The sequence below is a fragment of the Trichoplax adhaerens genome, genomic scaffold, assembly GCF_000150275.1.
Source record: "Trichoplax adhaerens TRIADscaffold_6 genomic scaffold, whole genome shotgun sequence".
NCBI lineage: Eukaryota > Metazoa > Placozoa > Uniplacotomia > Trichoplacea > Trichoplacidae > Trichoplax > Trichoplax adhaerens.
This window is the reverse complement of record NW_002060948.1, coordinates 514,282-532,678: the sequence shown is the minus strand read 5'-3', so window position 1 is coordinate 532,678 and position 18,397 is coordinate 514,282. Positions and strand designations below refer to the sequence as shown.

Here is an 18,397-nt window from a genome sequence, read left to right as displayed (position 1 = left end):
TTAAAGTTGAAATAAATACTGTTAAGCTATTCCATTTGTACCTTTTATTCTTAAAAATAAATATTTAAGAATGGTATCACTATAACAGCCTAACAGTACATTATAATAGTGATAGCAAAACAATAATACAGTTATATCCCCAAATATATATGTCCACAGTTGTAAGCGGACGCGTCAGAAATCCTGAGCAATTCTTTGAACTCTAAAATCGTACATTATGGTAAATATGCGAATAGGATTGCAGTCTTATCATACTGTCGTCATTGAAACCAGGAATTGAATCATTAAAATTATACGATATACGTACTCAAATTACACTGTAATATTAGTGGAAAGAAAAAAATTAAATCTATATGGTATGAGTTGCAAATCGAAATTTGTAACGAGGAAAAGTTAAACTACTACAGAAAACTATGCCACTACGAGCCTATGGTCAGATTTGTCCTCTCCGACATCTACCTACGGTACAGTATGACTCTAAATACTAAGGATCTCATATCGTTAGGAGGAATAGTAACGCAACTACTCTCTTAAACAAAACTAAACCCGAACTTAATTGAAAAACCAGTCAATTTATAGTAAATCTACATAAACATTAGTTATCAATATATAGATAAATTAACATCAGTACATTCCTAGATAAGTAATCCTAAGGAAACTATGTTACGGTAGCTATGCAAAAGTTACTCAGTAACAGTATAACATATCGCACTGTAGGAATTTGATGCCATCGTATCATGCATATAAAATAATTAATTAACCGCAATCTAATCACCAGATGTATCTATCATTCAGAAACAAGTTAGTCTCATTAGTCGGTACGTTCCATTTATCATGATAGATTTCATGTTATTTAATATTGGAAATTAGAGAAGATAGCTGTAGTATTATTGATAATATATTTCATTCCACCGCTAAATATCAGCCAAATGGCACATATCCTAGGAAAATCGAATTTATTACAAGATTTATTTAGCCTTACTATGACCAAGATGCAAAATATTTGGTAAACATTTTTACAATAAGTATACATCTTTTGTATTGTAAATATCAAAATGTGGTTCTATATTATAGTGACTGCATGAGCAGTATAGAAAAATGTACTGTGGCTAGAATCAATCTTGCTACGTGATTTATCTTTCACACTGCAGCAGCCATTCTTACTGCATTTTAATAGTATTTTAAGTAATGCAAAGGCATCATAGTTGAAATAGCAAGTTACCGTACTTACAAGAGGAAATTTCATATCGATATTACAGAATATTTAAGAAGTCATCATGTCCATTGTTAGTTTGATAACAATCTCGACTTGCATAGGTTAGTGAATAGTCTGAATATCTTCATATCATTAAGTTGGATGTTTTGTCGCAGTTATAATGCTAATTAATGTAACGTAGTCATCTATTGTAGCAGCAAGCGGATTAGGCAATATCGAATAGATTTTGAGCACGTTAGACAGCATTGGAAATTCTCGTGTCCTCAGTAGACAGGATCATTATTGGTATAGAAATTGAATATGAGTTACTTGACATGTTGGATGGTAGATATATGCTGAGATCTTTCGGTTGAGCAAAGTTGAGAGTTTCAAAAACTGCTCAGTTATGCCATTTAAAATTGTGTAAGGTATAAATACTAGAAAGAGCCACTTGATGCTATATGTCATCATGTTCTACACTAATTTGTACAGTAATGCGGAATACCATCACGATAGTAAAATCTTTCAATCTTCTGCTTTTTCATTGGTTTTATCTTTATTATAGTTCTTCAAGTTCCAGTCATCCTAGAAGCAATTGTATGGTAAAGATACATGTATGATTAGTAGTTTAGCTTAAAGTGCTTAGAACGATGAGGATTTAGAATATAATGGTATCAAATTCAATTACGGACAGTTTAATAGAGTGATTGATTGATTTAATTTGGCTATGGACATAAATCAGTAATCTATTCTAAAGGAACTAATTATAACATATTCAACTCTAGGTTGTTCAAGGTTAATGCGATAGTATTGGTAAGGGGTAAAAGTGTGATATGCTAGTCTATACGGCCTATATGGCTACTGTTCGATGATTCCTTCCAGCCTCCTGTGATATTGATAAAGTAGAATCTAATGATTGATTTTGTAACGCTGATTATACGTATATAATGAATTAATTATACGAGTATATAATTGATTTTAATGTTGATGTATTACATTATATCAGTAATGAAGTAACATCTATGATACTAGTAGGGGATGCCTCTGTCCTACCTCTCTAAAGAAGGCAAAATTTGGATTGTAAAATTAGTACAGCAAATACTACAGTAGTGATGATTGTGCATGAAAGTTACACCAAGGTTTGCAAATACGATTGTTATTATAATGACAATCATTTTACCTTGGTTGAGGAATTTAAAAATTGGATGATTGTGGAGAGATTCTCAATTGCGCCAAGCTTATCAATGATACGTTCACTGTTGGCTGAAGCATCTTTTGGATCTACAAGCAAGGTAATAATAAATATCAGGATCATTTTTCTTAGCCAGCTTGGCCTATTGAGCAATTTTGCATCGTGTGTGTGTGTTCTTGTTGTGTATCATATAGTTTGCAAATACATGTTTTCAACCTTACATCTTATAGGACGTCCTTGTTTCTTCTCATAAATCATATAGCCAAGTGCTATACCTGTTATTGAAGACATAAAGACGTAAAACGTCATATTATACTTCAGTAAAAACCTGAAGACCATTTTTTGGAGCTCCTTGTTGGCTAGCGAGGTAGAGTCTAAAAGTATAAATGGAGCCTCTGCTAGAGAGAGACCACAAGTAGCCTTTCAGTACAAAATAATGCAGGTGCCTATTATTTTTCTAGTCATTCTAATATACGCGATCACTGTAACCGTATACTACACTGTACAAAAGCAGCCAAGGACAGCAAAGTGGCTCATTCGGATGAGAACCGGAACGGAACGGAACGTATCGTTTCACTTCGCTATTCAGTTGAAATGACCAGTAAAATAGACACACGTCCTGGATAATAAAATTGTATAACTTCTTACCTCTTGTTTGATCACTATAATAGAGCTAGTATGACAAGACTTTGGACTCGTACTATGGCAGTCATGGTACACAAACTTCCCTATTAGTTTCATACTGTGCTTTGTAAAGTCCCTACCATTTCTTTTCCTCTATCGGTCGATGGGTATTTCCCGCGTAACTGGAGTATCATAACAAAAACTGCAGCTAGGAATCATAGCAACCTCTGCATGATGCAATTTTATGCAATTGTAGCTTGCTAAACTTGATATAATTTGAGTTAATTAACCATTTCATCCTGGAAAGTATTGGGAAAATCCTCTTTGCAAGGTCTCTACGAAAGGACATAGACTGGTAGAAGCAAGCAGTTTCAATTTTTTCACCTTTAAACTCTACTATTATTCAAGAAGAAGACGAAATGTTAGAGCCTGTTCTAAGCAAGTTGGCCGATAAATCTATCATTCTTGCAAGTGGATCGCCTCGAAGACATCACTTACTTAATTTAATTGTAAGTAATAGTAGGTGATAGATAGGATAGAAAATTTACTATCCATGTCGTAATCGTTGCAGGGTATTTGGATAAACGCATAGGAGCATTTGACATTCTTGACAGGAAAGTGTCCATCGGCTGCACGTACAGTAATAATAGCCAGCTAGCTGATGAGAGAGAGCCTATCACTAAAATAATTTGCTCATTTTGCAGCTTGAATTTACCTAGTTTAAAAATACTACTGCAAAGTTTGCATGTGCTATACAGTTGATAAATGTGAAGCACCTTCACAGTTTCATTGTCTTTTAAATAATTTGGCCTGTAACACTAAAAAATTGAGTGTATGCTGTTATTGCTGAAGTAAGATGAACATGCTATATGTATGTGTACTGCTACCCTGTAATAAGGATGGTGCAGCAGTAACATGTTAACGATGCAATCAAAATGTATTCTTTTGAATTGAAGGAATCAAGTCCAATAAAAGCATATTAAATATCATCCGATCGAACTGACAAATTAATAACTTATTTACTGTACAGCTCACGCAGCTTGCAGGTCTTAAGATGTGACAAATGCTTTTAATTCATTGTAGTAATAATTAAATAATTAATACATATTACAAGATCACACTGTAATTGAAGCGAGTACTGAATATCTGTGAATGAAATCATTTGAAATTAATTTTAACGATATTATGATTATGCATAAATTTATTAATATAGGGGTTGAAATTTAAAGCTATTCCCTCCAACTTTGAAGAGAATCTTGACAAGAATCTATTTGCACTTCCGTCTGATTACGTCAAAGAAACTGCAAAACAGAAGGCTAAAGAAGTTGCTTCTAATTTATTAGAAAAGGTAAGTGTATCTATCGGGAACAGTTACATTATTTTATAAACTCTCAACTCCTAGAGAAGATTTTACAGTAATTAAATGTAAACTTTGCTTTATATGGTATTGGTACTGTATATCATCAACGGTATTATGATGCGCTATTGTTGACTTATTCAAGGGTACTCGTGCGGATCTGATCATTGGTGCAGATACTGTTGTTGTAAGTCTCAAGAAGATTGAAAGTGCCACAATGTCAGCTATACGACATTATATGTGGTAAGATTTCTTATTGGATGACGTTTATGTACCCGTATTTTCTACCCGAATTTTTAGGTTCTTGGCGATCAAATTTTAGAAAAACCCGCCGATGAAAGACACGCAGCTCAAATGCTTGCAAGGTTTTATATTACTTATACTCCAATTCTTTATAAAGATGATAATGTTTGCAATCGGTACTGAGCTTAGTTTACTGCTTGATAGATTTACTAATTCTTGTTAAAGGTGATAGTATATGACATGATCGTAAATAGCAACACCGTACTTTTGTTTTAACGTTTTCAGCCTAAGTTCCAGATCTCATTATGTTTGTACCGGAATTACTCTAATAACGGATATTGAAAGTATGTAACTAATATTATTTCATCTAATTTTAAAAATTGTGTAAAAAAGAATTTCGTTGTTTGAATAGAGGAGAGCATGAACATTGTTCAGTTTCACGAAAAGACTGAAGTCATAATGGGAGAGTTGAGTCACGAAGTGATTGAAGCCTATGTTAAAACTGGAGAACCTATGTAAGCATTATGCGGTCATATTATCCTTCCCAAATAAATTTAATTAAAAGTAATGTCGTATGTTATCACTAACAAATGAAATATTTGATTCTCTAATTACGAACAGGGATAAGGCTGGATCATATCCTTTCTATTACACACTATGTCAAGTACACTTTAATATTTTATGTGTTATCATTTTTCTAAATTATGCTACTAGTTGCTGTACTGCCAGAATCAAACCCATCCATTCATTTCATAGTTGCATCGTTATCTATTCATAGCTTCTGTGATTCTTTGACTTTCTGGTTATTTCTTAACAAACGCTTACATTCGGTATACAAGGACGTGGCTCTACTTTAGTAAAAGAAATTCATGGGGATTACTTCAACGTGATGGGATTTCCTTTATATTCCTTTAGTCAACATTTATTACAATTACTTAAGTGATTAACGAGACGTATAGTACATATATCTTATTTTATTTTATGATTGATCGATAATTTTCAGATCTTGACTACCTTAGTTTAATATTACCATAAAGTCGCCTAATAATATTTATTTAATTCTCAACGATAATACTTATAGGTAGAAAGGAATTGCACTACTACTTTTAGGTATCACGATGGCTGTAGTTTAATAAATAGGTACATTTGAAATGTCCTGTACGTGTTGATATGTATTTTGGTTAAATAAAGCATGTCTGGAATCAGAAATTTAAATCTTTAACGTAATGGATGAATTTAAACTTTCAATTGTGCTTGTTGAAAGAGAAGTATTTTAGCACAGCATGCTGAATGATCTCATCTCTATTTCTGCAGTTTTAACTACAGGATTCTGTATATGACTGACTTTGATTGAATACCGCATTACCAATGTTGTAGATGACTTATTAAGTTGCGAACCCGTACTAGTATTGTACAGTAGTTGCAATGTGGAGGATTTACTGAGTTATTAATGTAATTTTGTACACTGCATGCTGGATATAATCGTGGACTATTATAATCTTGTTCGACTTTCATATACTTCCATAGAGAGTTGAACTATAGCCGAAGGCACTGAATAGTAATATGAACTATACTCTACTCACTCTATTAAGAGATAGCGGAGGGGAATGGAATAGATTATGGGTTCTAGTACAAGAAAAACCATAATATTTTGTATTGTCAGATACTGTAGTGATTTATTACGATATCACGCTGCTTGCTAATTGCTACTATCAGGCAGTGAACGTAAAGATATGTAATGGCGTGCGTGTAGTACGGTTATTACCGAAGAACCATATTCTCGAACTAATTTTCCGTAGGCATAGGGTTGATATCAAGTTTGTGATACAAATGGAGATGAAAGAAGTTGTTAAGGATATTTACGTATGACTGATCTGATTTGATTACATAAGTCTATTCTATAAAACTCCCTGACGATTTAATTTGTCGTGATACTGAATGTTGTTTAGCAACATATAATTTAGTGGAATAAATACATCACGTGCCATATATGTATAAATTGCTAAATGAGAGAGATCGTCATATAATCGTAGTTAGTAGTAAGTGTACGGTACCTATTGCTTTTATTCTCACCTCTAGCTTAGATCACGTTAAATAGTACACCGACTATAGTACTGATGGTTAATTAATAGCGAGTGCAAGGATAAATATGAATATATTGAAAAACTTTGCAGTAGTGAATACTTGATGGATTATAATGGCAGATATCTTTAACGTTAATAACAAGAAAAATTAAGCAAACATATCGTATACTAGTAGGATAAAATATCCAAAAGTCGATATTTTCCTATTCAATTTATTTTAAATTTACCGGACACCAGCTTGATATTTTGCTCATGCGCTATTCGTTTAACTGTTCGAACAGTTGCTACCATGGAAACGGAATATTATAGTTAAAAGTTTCAAAACTTTTATCGGTTTAAAGGCGATACTGCTTTACGTTTTAGTTGAAAATAGCTTCTATACATATACATACTGTATAGAAATGTATAGAACTGACTACTTTACGTATCGATTATAAAGCATCAAACGATTTTAAAGTAAAATCTTTATACGAAACTATAGAAAATCATATATCGTGTAATCAAGCGCAAGAGGCTAAGCACTCATATTAAGTGTACGTATAACTAGTATGGCGGCACAGAGGCTATATCGGTTAGAACTAGAAGATCCAAAGGAAAACGTGTTTGTTACTCAGTTAGGAGGAGACAGCAAGTATGTAAACAGATAGCTTGATAGAAATAATCTTAAATGTAATTTAACAGCTATTCTGGAATTTTAAATTCAACATAAACGATCGGAATGTTTTAAGTGAAGATATGAAAAACCTTTATTAGTAACATTGAAATACCTATAATAAGATGCTATAGTGATTCTTGCTTTAGTAGATGCACTTTTTTGTTTTGATTTGCTTCCTACTAAGTGAGGACACATTCAGTGCTTGATAGCCTTAGATGGATAGAATTCGATGCAGACGCTTACTATTATCTTTAGTATTGCTATATAATGACAGTAGCTATTTAGCACGTAGAAATTAGCCCTACATCGAACAGTAATTGGTATATTTAGGGTCAGATTAATTTCGGTTATTTCAATAACCTAATTGAGAAATAAATAGATTTAAAATATAGAGATGATTGAACTACATATAATATATTTAAAAATTGTTAAAAAGCTTTCAAGAGAAAAATAGCTTGATATATTCTAGTTATCCCCAATGGAGAAGAATCTTGTAAATTGTATATGAGTACACATTAAGCTATACCATAACGGGTTCTGCAATCTGAAACTAGCTAATGATTTTTCGTAGCCAGATTTTTATTATCTTAGTTAGAAAACTGTTAACTAAAGGGTATCTTTTAGTTTTAAATACATGGTGGATGATTTTTTGTGTGTTATGATGCAACGAGTTAATTGTAGGTATCTTAAAACGCTAACGAAAGATTTTGATATCTCTAGTTACGATGGCGATAATGTACAACGATATGCTATTGTCAAAGAGGTAAGTTTTTAATAGTAATTTAAGAATTAGTTTTCTTATTTCGAATATCACCAATCATTAAATAAGTTGTACGATTTTTCAGATTATAAATGTTATTAGTACAAAAACTGATCAAACTTGTATTGATTTAGTCGGCAGATAAATTACTAGATACTGGCATCAATACTTTACAGTCAACATTATTGCTTAAGAAAGAGATTGAAGTCGATCAAGTACAAAATGAGCTTGACGCTAAACGGGAAGAATTTGCACGTCGTATGCAAGCTTGCACTGAAAGACGAGTAGAGTTGGAAAAGAAGCAACAGACTGTAGGTTGCTTTAAAGTGTTAATCAATTAATTAAGATTCATATTCGCTTTACTTACGCGCTGACGTTACTATTTATTCGCAGATTAAAGATAGAATTCAAAAATTTGAAAAATTTCTAAATGAAAATGAAGCCAAAAGGAAAAGAGCTATTCAAAAATATCAAGTCGAGCATAGAACAAGAGAACAAAAAACAGTAGAGCTAGAGTTACTAAAACAGCAGCTCGCAGAATATCAACAGCAGTAAGAATCTCTTTGCTTCGTAATAAAATTAATCTATTTGTGATCTATGATGACTTATGTTAATATTCGCAATATTTTTTCTTTATGCTATCTTAGGAATCGACGATTGAAATTGCTTGTAGAAAGATATTCAGTATTTGAAAAGTTCTTGCAATTAGTAGTCGAACGCTTACCAGAAAGTAAGTTTGCAGAAATGATTTAATTTTCAATATTTTGGATTGTATCATTTAAGTGCAGTACATGTTAAGATACTACCTTGTTGATAGCAATGGTAAAATTTTGATTATTTTTTATTTCAGAATATTTAGAAACTAATGACTCAATTATTCGGGCTCTGATGATGCGACATCAAACTCTTAATTCTACTAATAAACGATTGTTAAAGCAACTTCATGCAGCTACTGATGAGGTGCAGCTTTATCTATAATATTTCGACGTTGAATAAATTTATTTGTAATTAATTCTTGTCTGGGCAATCTTGCCTTTCAAAGTAAGCGCAATTAATAAATGATACTATATGAATAATTAGATTGAAAATCGACATCAAAAATATTTGGAGCTAAAACAAACATTTGAACATCAGCTTCTTGTAAGTTAATGATCTAAGAATGGCACAAAAAATGTTTAACAAATTCATATCATGGTAAGAAAAACGGATGTAAAATTTTTGTCTTCGTTATTGTTTAATTTATTTAGGTATATAATGGGAAAATTGCTTCAAAGCAAAATAAATTAGAAGCAGGGATTAATAAGAATAATGCGTTACTTCAAGAATTAGCCGATAGTAGCAACATTAAAAGGAATCAGGTAAATAATTTTTTTATGCTCTAACGTACAATATTTAAGAATACATTTTATGTTCTACGCAATTGTACTTAGTTGTATGTACGGTAGCCTTCCAATATATATTTTATTTATCATATCAGAAATTACTATTGCTAACCACTAACTAAAGACTAGGAATCGTTGTACTTAATGTTAAGATGTAGTAATACTAATAACTGCATTTCCATTAAGAGTCTAAAGTTTGAACGAATGAATATCTCTTTCATAATTCTTTTTAAATTTTAGAGTCAGTTGTTAGGGCAGATATGCATGGCTATCGGTAATATAGCTGAGCACTGTCAACGAAAACATGCTAAACCTATAAGTAGTCTATCCCATGTTCAGCAGTTAACAAAGATACAGGTAAATTGTTGGTATTTCTTCACAGCATATATTATTATTATGATTAAATACATTCTAAGCCATGATTGGTTATGCAGTTTACGAAACGTCTTGCCCTTTATTGATGTACAAATTGATCACTATAAATGGATCGCCTAGTTTCCTATAAATAATGATGTAATTGTAGAAGATTATCTTTCGTTTGTAAATGGACGCTGACTGAACAGTATGTATATTAAATTAATTTAAATAGGAATTTATTAAGGAGAAAGGAGAAATTCAAAAGATGGCTAAGCAATAATTCTGTTATTATTTAAAAGTCAGGCTGTAAAGCGATTAATGGATTGGAAAGGAAAAAATTTGCTTGTGTATATAAATATGTATATTTTCCCCATTTACATCTATTTGCTTGTATATATTGGTTAATTATTGTTAACGTATTGCATAATGTTTTAGAAACAAATACTACTAACTACTTGCTCGCTTTACGGCTCAAGCGTAAATTAAAGTGGGGGTAAAAACTTTCTGTATTTAGGTTTGTTTTATTACTAACGCTAAAAAGAAATTGAATTACAAGTCTGTACAGTGTTGGTACTCTGTGATAGAGATCCAAATTTTCAAATTACATAGCTTTTTATTCATTTTTAACAGCTAATTCTGATTTCTATATTTGCAATTATTTTGAAACAATAAATATATTAACATGAATAATGCTAGTATCTAGCGAGATAAGCTATTGTAAATACTTTGCTGTCATTCTTGATTGTAATTTGAGGTACAATTATGAAGTACTCAGGCTACTTGTACATTCCATCTGTTATAAGTTATGAATAATGAAAGATTGTAACAATGTATTGTATACTAATAAAGGATTTATAACTACCAACATTTGTTCAATTTAAGCACTATGCGAACAAGACGCTAAGTCCTTCTATTGATTTTTATGTCCTATTTATTAGTTACTACACGAGCGAGGAGGACTGAAAAATTAATTAAGAACAAGCTCTGACTTCTGTGTGTAGTACTGTACTATTATCATTGCAAATAAAAAAATACTGGCTGTAAATAGGGTTTGTGGGTGATGCAAAGTAATAATAAAATAAGAAATGGATAATATGCGATGAAAGTCTGTTTACTGAACGTTACTTTAAATTGGATATAGTATCAATGTTGAATAGATAGCCTATTACAATATCTATGTACAAGTGGAGCATTATAAATTCATCTTCAGTATGTAGATTATAATTTTATAGTATTCTCAATAATTGGGTAGTCGCGTAGAAGTATGTAATCAATGTACGTTACTATGATGTTTCTTTGCAAGTTGAGCACTATAAATTAAGCTTCATTACTTAGATTGTGATTTTACAGTAGTTTAATAGTTACATAGTTGCATGAATCGATATTGAATAGATAGCCTACTGCAATACTTCTTTACGAGTTGAGCATTGTCAATTAATTTGTTTTATGTAGATTACAATTTTAAAGTAGTATTTATTTTTAATCGTTGCCTTATGACATGGAGTGATGAGATTTTCATTTTGTAGTATTAAATCAATGTTGAGTAGATAGGCTACTACAATATCTATTAACAAATTGAGTATTGTCAATTAAGTTTCAGTATGTAAACTACGATTTTACAGTACTTGTATAGTACTTGTTAACCTTAAGGGTGTTTGACGCTGTGGACTAGAGATCCTAAAAGAGCCTCTGATGCGGACAATATAGTCCATGATACGGTTATTGCTGTCACTACAGCACAGTCTTACCGTTCGGTGTATATGAACCTGACAGAGTTGGGATAGCTGACGAGATACTCCCAACTATTGGGTTAGCTGAGATACTTGGTCTACAGACTCCAAAAACAAGCTTAGCAACCTTAGGTTAGCCAATACTTTATTTACTACTTACAACGCTAAATGTATCAAGAGCTATTTACGCGTAATCGCATTGGAAAGCGTAACGAGATGACTAAGATTCTAACTCATAGCACTTGCTGTTTCTGGCACCATCGTGTTGTGCTCTACTCTACAGTGATTGCTGCCTATTTTAAAAAATGAAATGGATGTTTAGAATATATATCACCCATTCATGAATTTCTTTAAGACCATTTGCGTTGGGTATCGCAGTTTTCGTATACGGCTTTAATAGCAGCACTTGCGGCAGTCCTAGTAACCGTACCGGTCCGTACCCGATTGACGTCAGTCCTATCACGGTCCGCACTAGTCCAGAACATAGACACTGGTACTGGTACTGAATATAGATCGTAACGTTCCGAACCGGACCGAACCTTTCTCAGGTCACCTGGTAGTGCACGTCGTGACTGGTGACGCCATTTGTTGCGTACTGTACTGTACAGTATACAGTACTAGCATAGAAATATACTGTAGTACTGTAACGACATAGAGTAGAGAAATGGAGTACAGGTCCATGATACTAGTGTACAGAAACACTAGCCATGTTGATGTCGATATCTCAGCGTAAGTCGCTTAAACGATGATGTATCCCTTTTACAGTCTACAAACTCAATTTGATGCCATCCTTTAAGTGTAAGATGGTGCCTCAATGCCATTAAAAAGTCGAGTGTATATATTTTAGACGCCGTCTCCAAAAATCTGCTTACTTGAATTCATTCTAAACTGGACAGTTATTTACGCACGCGCATCGATTGATACAGTGCAGTACAGTATAGTAACTCGAACTCGTCTCGAGGAACAACTGTATTGACCAGCACAGGGCAGCAGCTCGAATTTTCACACTTGAACTTGTACGATAATGTATCCCTTTTACAGTCTACAACTTCAATTTGATGCCATCCTGTAAGTGTAAGATGGTGCCTCAATGCCATTAAAAACTCAAGTATCTATTTTAGACGCCGTCTAAAAAAATTTAAAATTGACTCACTTCTTGAATCCAATCAACTGGACAGTCGTTTACGCGTGCGCATCGATTGATACAGTACAGTACGGTACACTGTACAGTACAGTAACTCGAACTCATCTCAAGGAACAACTGTATTGACCAGCACAGGCCAGCAGCTCGAATTTTCACACCTGAACTGGTACTGTACTGACGGCACGCAGACCGGGGTACTGAAGTGCAAGCTGGGTTGAGACGACCGATCGACTTCACCCTTCAATAACTGTCAGTTGACAAAACAAGCAAGAAGAAGAAGGTTGTACGGCTAAGGGGAAATTTCCGATCTTGCTGAGATCATCGTTCATTTTTCCTGGCAATTAAATCAAGGTAATATGGCAAGCAATATCAGGAGCCGTCCTCGCACTGGACAGGAGCAAGAAAAGCAGACTGTAAGTAGGATAAGCAATGGACGAGGATAAATACAAAAAACTACAGGGTTGTCGTAACATGCAAATGGACCCAACTTGCGGTAACCAATCGGTATCGACAATGCTTGACTTCATCAATAGCATGCCATTTTATTAGCCATCTTTTCTGGCTTGAGCTGGATGGAATGCCTTGTTTGCCAAAATAGCCTTGATATCCTTGTGATACAGCTATTATAATGGGTCTTGTCTAGCCTTGAAAATTCATTGCATTATTCAACATTTTCCTTGAATTCAGTTTCGCTATCTTTACACGCTGGATTCTTGTCCACTTGGAGGATACGATATGCTAGGCAAAATCTTCAACTAAAGGACTACTACAGTGAAAGTACAAGGGTTTATCAAGGGTGATATTTTGCTTGGAAATGCCTATTTACTGTAAATACATTCTACCGTTTATAGGTACAACTTGCTTGCTTAATCAAGTCTTATTATAGATGAATGGGCACGTTTTAATTGTTCTTTATTACTTCAATTCATGAGGAAACGACCCGCCAGTATTTTTCTCTTTCCTATCATTCGTCAGAATAATATTTAAACCCCCCCCCCCTTTTTAATGGGATCAAGAATATCTTGGTGGATACATTTGCTAATAGTCACGACAACAACATGTTCTACTTGTAGTAGGGGTACTTGGAAATGGCGCACCGACAATTATTTCCATAACAATTACTGTATATGTTTTGACAGTCGGCGTTGACTGCGTATCCTTTGTCACTCAGCTCTCTACCTCCTCTGTAGATGGTATGGAAATTAGATTAGGATTTGCCACAACACAGCGTCGATGCAGTATTATTAATGTACGATGTAATTTATTAAGGTGTTCAGAATAGAATGGATTCCTTTTTTTCTTATCTTGTTAAATTAAACTTGGCACAGAAAGATTTTCGACCTCAAAAACCATGTCATTATTGTACTGTATACTACAGTATTGGAAATCCAGCCATATCCCGACTTCGCAAACTTACACAAATGTTTTCCTGTTTGTACTGTATTGAGGCTATTTATAGTATATCGGTTGTACTTAAAAGAGTCTTAATTCTGATTATGAAATTACTACAACCCTAGTTGGCATAGATAATCGCTTGAATTCTTCTTTGGTGCCTTGCTTCATTTCTACGAAGACGCTACTTTTTGACGCTGTTTCACCATGACATACCGTCACAATCATAACTTAACCTTAATTAATGTACTAATAGATATTTATATTATAGACATATTTATATCTCAAAATTAGGTCTATATTCGTCAAAGGATTTCGGTAGATTCATTGGAGAAACAATACACTAATACGTTCAGTACGTACACTATCTCTAGTAGAGTATGGTATATAGTAGATACAACACAGAAATACTTTACTTTGAATAAAACCATGATTTGAGGAAAGGGAGAATTTTTCTATAACAAATACTGCTGTTTACGGATAAATAAAAACGTAGGATTAACTAGAACGATTCTCGCAAATGCATCCAGTTTGGTGTTCTAATACTAACCCAGACTTGTATCTTGCTATTCCTGCATGAACGGCTTTTCTCTACTTCTGAATAAAGTAATTACAAGATTAATTTATTTCTCGTAAACACTGTTCTACATGCAGTATAACAAGATGCAGTCTAATTTTAGCAAAATGAACCGACACTTTAGAAAGCATCTAGGTATAAAGCCTATACAGTAAATGGTCTAAATTTTGCTAAAATGAATCTACAGTATGGTGCATTGTACATAGCAAAGTGTCGTTACCGTTATTCCAACAATGTGAGGTAGTTGCTTGGAGATTAATTACATTACTTTTTTTTGGCGTAACTTGCGTACTGTGCATACAGGTAGGTATACCCTTACACGTATGGACATTGTACAGTACTTGCGACGATTTTAATATCCAAAACAAGCAATGTAATACGATGAATATTTAGATCGATGACATTAACGAATCATTTCCTTCGTCGAAATTAGATAGAATCATTGAGTATTTTCTAAAATTAATGAAATGTAGGCAGAAACACAAGATATGGAAACGTCGGGTTCATCTTCTACGGCATCCGATAAAGCGGCGCAACAAGTACCAGGGACCTCTAGTTCGACATACCTGCAAATGCAACCTCCATCAACGCCTGCTGCTATTCCATCTATTGGGCCAGGAACGCCAGCTACAGCTGAAGCTGCTTCAATACTTCCACAGTTACAGTACGATATTTATTGAATTTTACTGAAATAATTATAAGTAGCAATAGAATGTGCTGGTATTGTATTATCTATTGACTTAATATTTATCAAACATCTTGTAATTGTTTACAGAAATATTGTATCGACAGTTAACTTAGGATGCAGATTGGAATTACAAAGAATTGCATTGCATGCCAGAAACGCCGAATATAATCCAAAGGTGAAGCAATTTTTATTAATGTAGACCAAATAAGACGAGCACTTTATTATAATTATAAATATTGGGAGTGATTGTTTTCTTTTCTTTTCATGATGTAGCAGTTATCATATGCCAATAACATTTATGGAGTTCTTTCATTATTTTAACATTTTATCTCCTTGCATTTGTAGCGTTTTGCTGCTGTTATTATGAGAATCAGAGAACCTAGGACCACCGCGTTAATATTTAGTTCTGGCAAGATGGTATGCACTGGTGCAAAGAGGTATGCCGTTGGGTCTTTTGCACTAGTTATTAGTATTTATAATGTCTCCATGATGTAGATCTTGTTATTTTACTACAAGTTATCAATAGTACCAGCTTGCCATTTTATTATAATTATTATTGTAAAAGTATTAGCATTGAAAAGGGTTAATTGTATATCATGAGGTATTGTTACTTGTTAATGAGTAAATTTTTAAACATTTGATGGATTTATTTGAATTTTAGTGAAGAGCAGTCCCGCTTAGCTGCTCGAAAATATGCACGAGTTATTCAAAAACTAGGATTCCCGGTAAGATCATCTATTTGTAAATTAACCTAAATAGATAATAAGTATCTAATCATTGTGCATTACTGTAATATCTTGCATCGCTTAATAAATCTACTAGAAAAGAATAAAATCGTTTTTGTATAATTAAATCTCTTAACAAAATTACTTTATGTATTTAATGTAATATCTTGCATCACTTAATAAATCTGATAGAAAAGAATAAATCATTTTTGTATAATTATATCTCTTAACAAAATTATTTTATGTATTTAGTAGAATTTTATTTTAGGATTATTTTTCACTTTCAGTTTGCATTCTATTGAATTCTTTACTGTACTAGACCGGGGATTACTAAAAAGAAAGAGACGGGACAGAAAACGATTCACTATACGAATAATGTGGAGGCTGATTATTTTACTGCTCATTTCAAGTGTATCGCATGTCTGTAATGGTACACTATACTGCCTGCGATTGACATCCAAATTAGCTGCTATTAGCTTGCTAAGTTGGTCTTGTGCAGTATGGTACACGGTTTCATTGGTAGCGTATAGCAGAATGACCGAAAAAATGATAAGCCTCCACATTATTTTACACTGTGGTCGTTTCCAGTCCCATTTCTTTCTTTTTTAGTAGTCCCTGACTAGACTAGTGTCTTGTGCAGCATATTGACTTTTATAATTTGCTTTTATATTTTTCGTTAATACGGTTAACATTACTATGCAATTTTACATTAGGCTAAGTTTACCGAATTTAGAATCCAGAATATGGTTGGTAGCTGCGATGTTAAATTTCCGATTCGTTTAGAGGGACTAGTTCTGGCTCACGGGCAGTTCTCAAGGTACGTTATACAGTTTACTTTATCATCTTTGTATACGAGTAATTTTTAGCTTACTATAATGTGCAGTAGGAACTGTTACCCCTTGACTTCTAGTAGACTGTACAATACGATAAAGCAAACAATTTGTCGAGACAAAAGGATGTCAGCTCATTTGCATACTGCTGTAAATCTTGAAATTGTCAATAGATTATTTTGGTAGTGTGTATACACCTAAATTTGATTAAATATAATCTTAAGGTAATTATTTACAGTTGGTGAATTAGCTTCTTGCTTGTTATTTTCAGCTACGAACCAGAGTTATTTCCGGGATTAATTTATCGGATGGTCAAGCCGAGGATCGTGTTGTTGATATTCGTTTCAGGCAAAGTTGTTCTTACTGGTAAGAATATTACTTACCGTATAATATTTTTAGTGGATAAATTTGAGTACTTTTATGTTTATTTCTTCCTGAAATTTTTGCAACATATACATGGAAGAAAAGTCAGTCTTACGACGGCATATTTTCGACCAATTTATTGATAAAATTTTTGTATCGATATAGGGGCCAAAGTACGGGATGAGATCTATGAAGCTTTCGATAACATATACCCAATACTTAAGGGTTTTAGAAAGACGTAACAAAATAGACTTAATTATTCCGTAATCGTTATGTTGACATTTACAGTATGTTACGATATTGTCTGCTTTAAAGATAAACCAACGATTACGTAAATATGCGTTCCTCGTATCACTAATTATTACAAAAGTCTTTGGAGATTTATAAATTGCCTGTGGGCACAATATTGGATAAGACACCCGTCAATACGTTAGTGTTTTTGTACAGTTGTGTATTTTAAGTTTTTTTGTTATTTTATCGTCTTATCTTCTCGCTAATGGTGTATCGATTGTCGGTATACTACATATTGGCCTTCGGAATACGAAATGTATGATATACACTTAGTGCTGTATGCTAAATAGGTGTATGTAGATGCTATAATTCTATCAACAATGCGCCGAATATGTATATTCTTTTTAAATGGATAAATATGCGTATACAAATACAGTACTGTATCTTATTATCTCCTCAATATTTAAAGAGATGTAATTTTAGTTGGTAATCGATAATAAAAATTAATTATTTGAATATACTATAGCGAAACTGTTGGTGACTTCTTTGTAAACAGCAACTGAGTACTGCGTGCTCAGTCATGTTGAGCGCTACAAATGTGTTAATGATGTTGCTTTATCTACGTGAAAACTTACTTAGTACACTGTAGTTTGGCACCCTAACTTTACTATTGTACTCTGTTATTTTCTGCATAGATGGATAAAGAAGTCGATGAGTATTAACTTTCTGATACTCTTTCGCTAATTTGTAGATTGCCTTTTTTAAAATTGTAGCATCAGTTAAATGTTGAATAAGTTAAAACATGCGCAAGACGCATGTAAAGAAGTTTACTTCTATCGTTTGCAGAGTAAAATCATTGATCTAAACT

At 33.2% G+C, this 18,397-nt stretch overlaps 3 protein-coding genes across 3 annotated transcripts; all 3 read left to right on the top strand.

Moving 5' to 3' along the window:
- Window positions 1-3,430: 3,430 nt before the first annotated feature.
- On the top strand, window positions 3,431-5,130 carry TRIADDRAFT_57097 (uncharacterized protein; the record flags this gene model as incomplete). Its single annotated transcript, XM_002113524.1, has 6 exons — window positions 3,431-3,520; window positions 4,225-4,359; window positions 4,514-4,555; window positions 4,669-4,733; window positions 4,897-4,955; window positions 5,024-5,130. 6 exons carry the CDS (start codon window positions 3,431-3,433, stop codon window positions 5,128-5,130), a joined length of 498 nt encoding a protein of 165 aa, XP_002113560.1.
- Window positions 5,131-7,243: 2,113 nt separating this feature from the next.
- Window positions 7,244-10,129, top strand: TRIADDRAFT_57096 (uncharacterized protein; the record flags this gene model as incomplete). Its single annotated transcript, XM_002113523.1, has 10 exons — window positions 7,244-7,326; window positions 8,071-8,113; window positions 8,245-8,421; window positions 8,504-8,661; window positions 8,758-8,840; window positions 8,961-9,070; window positions 9,191-9,250; window positions 9,358-9,468; window positions 9,733-9,849; window positions 10,082-10,129. 10 exons carry the CDS (start codon window positions 7,244-7,246, stop codon window positions 10,127-10,129), a joined length of 990 nt encoding a protein of 329 aa, XP_002113559.1.
- Window positions 10,130-15,264: 5,135 nt separating this feature from the next.
- TRIADDRAFT_50358 (TATA-binding protein) lies at window positions 15,265-17,540 on the top strand (the record flags this gene model as incomplete). Its single annotated transcript, XM_002113522.1, has 7 exons — window positions 15,265-15,356; window positions 15,468-15,555; window positions 15,726-15,817; window positions 16,042-16,105; window positions 16,819-16,922; window positions 17,207-17,301; window positions 17,464-17,540. 7 exons carry the CDS (start codon window positions 15,265-15,267, stop codon window positions 17,538-17,540), a joined length of 612 nt encoding a protein of 203 aa, XP_002113558.1.
- Between the last annotated feature and the right edge of the window lie 857 nt (window positions 17,541-18,397).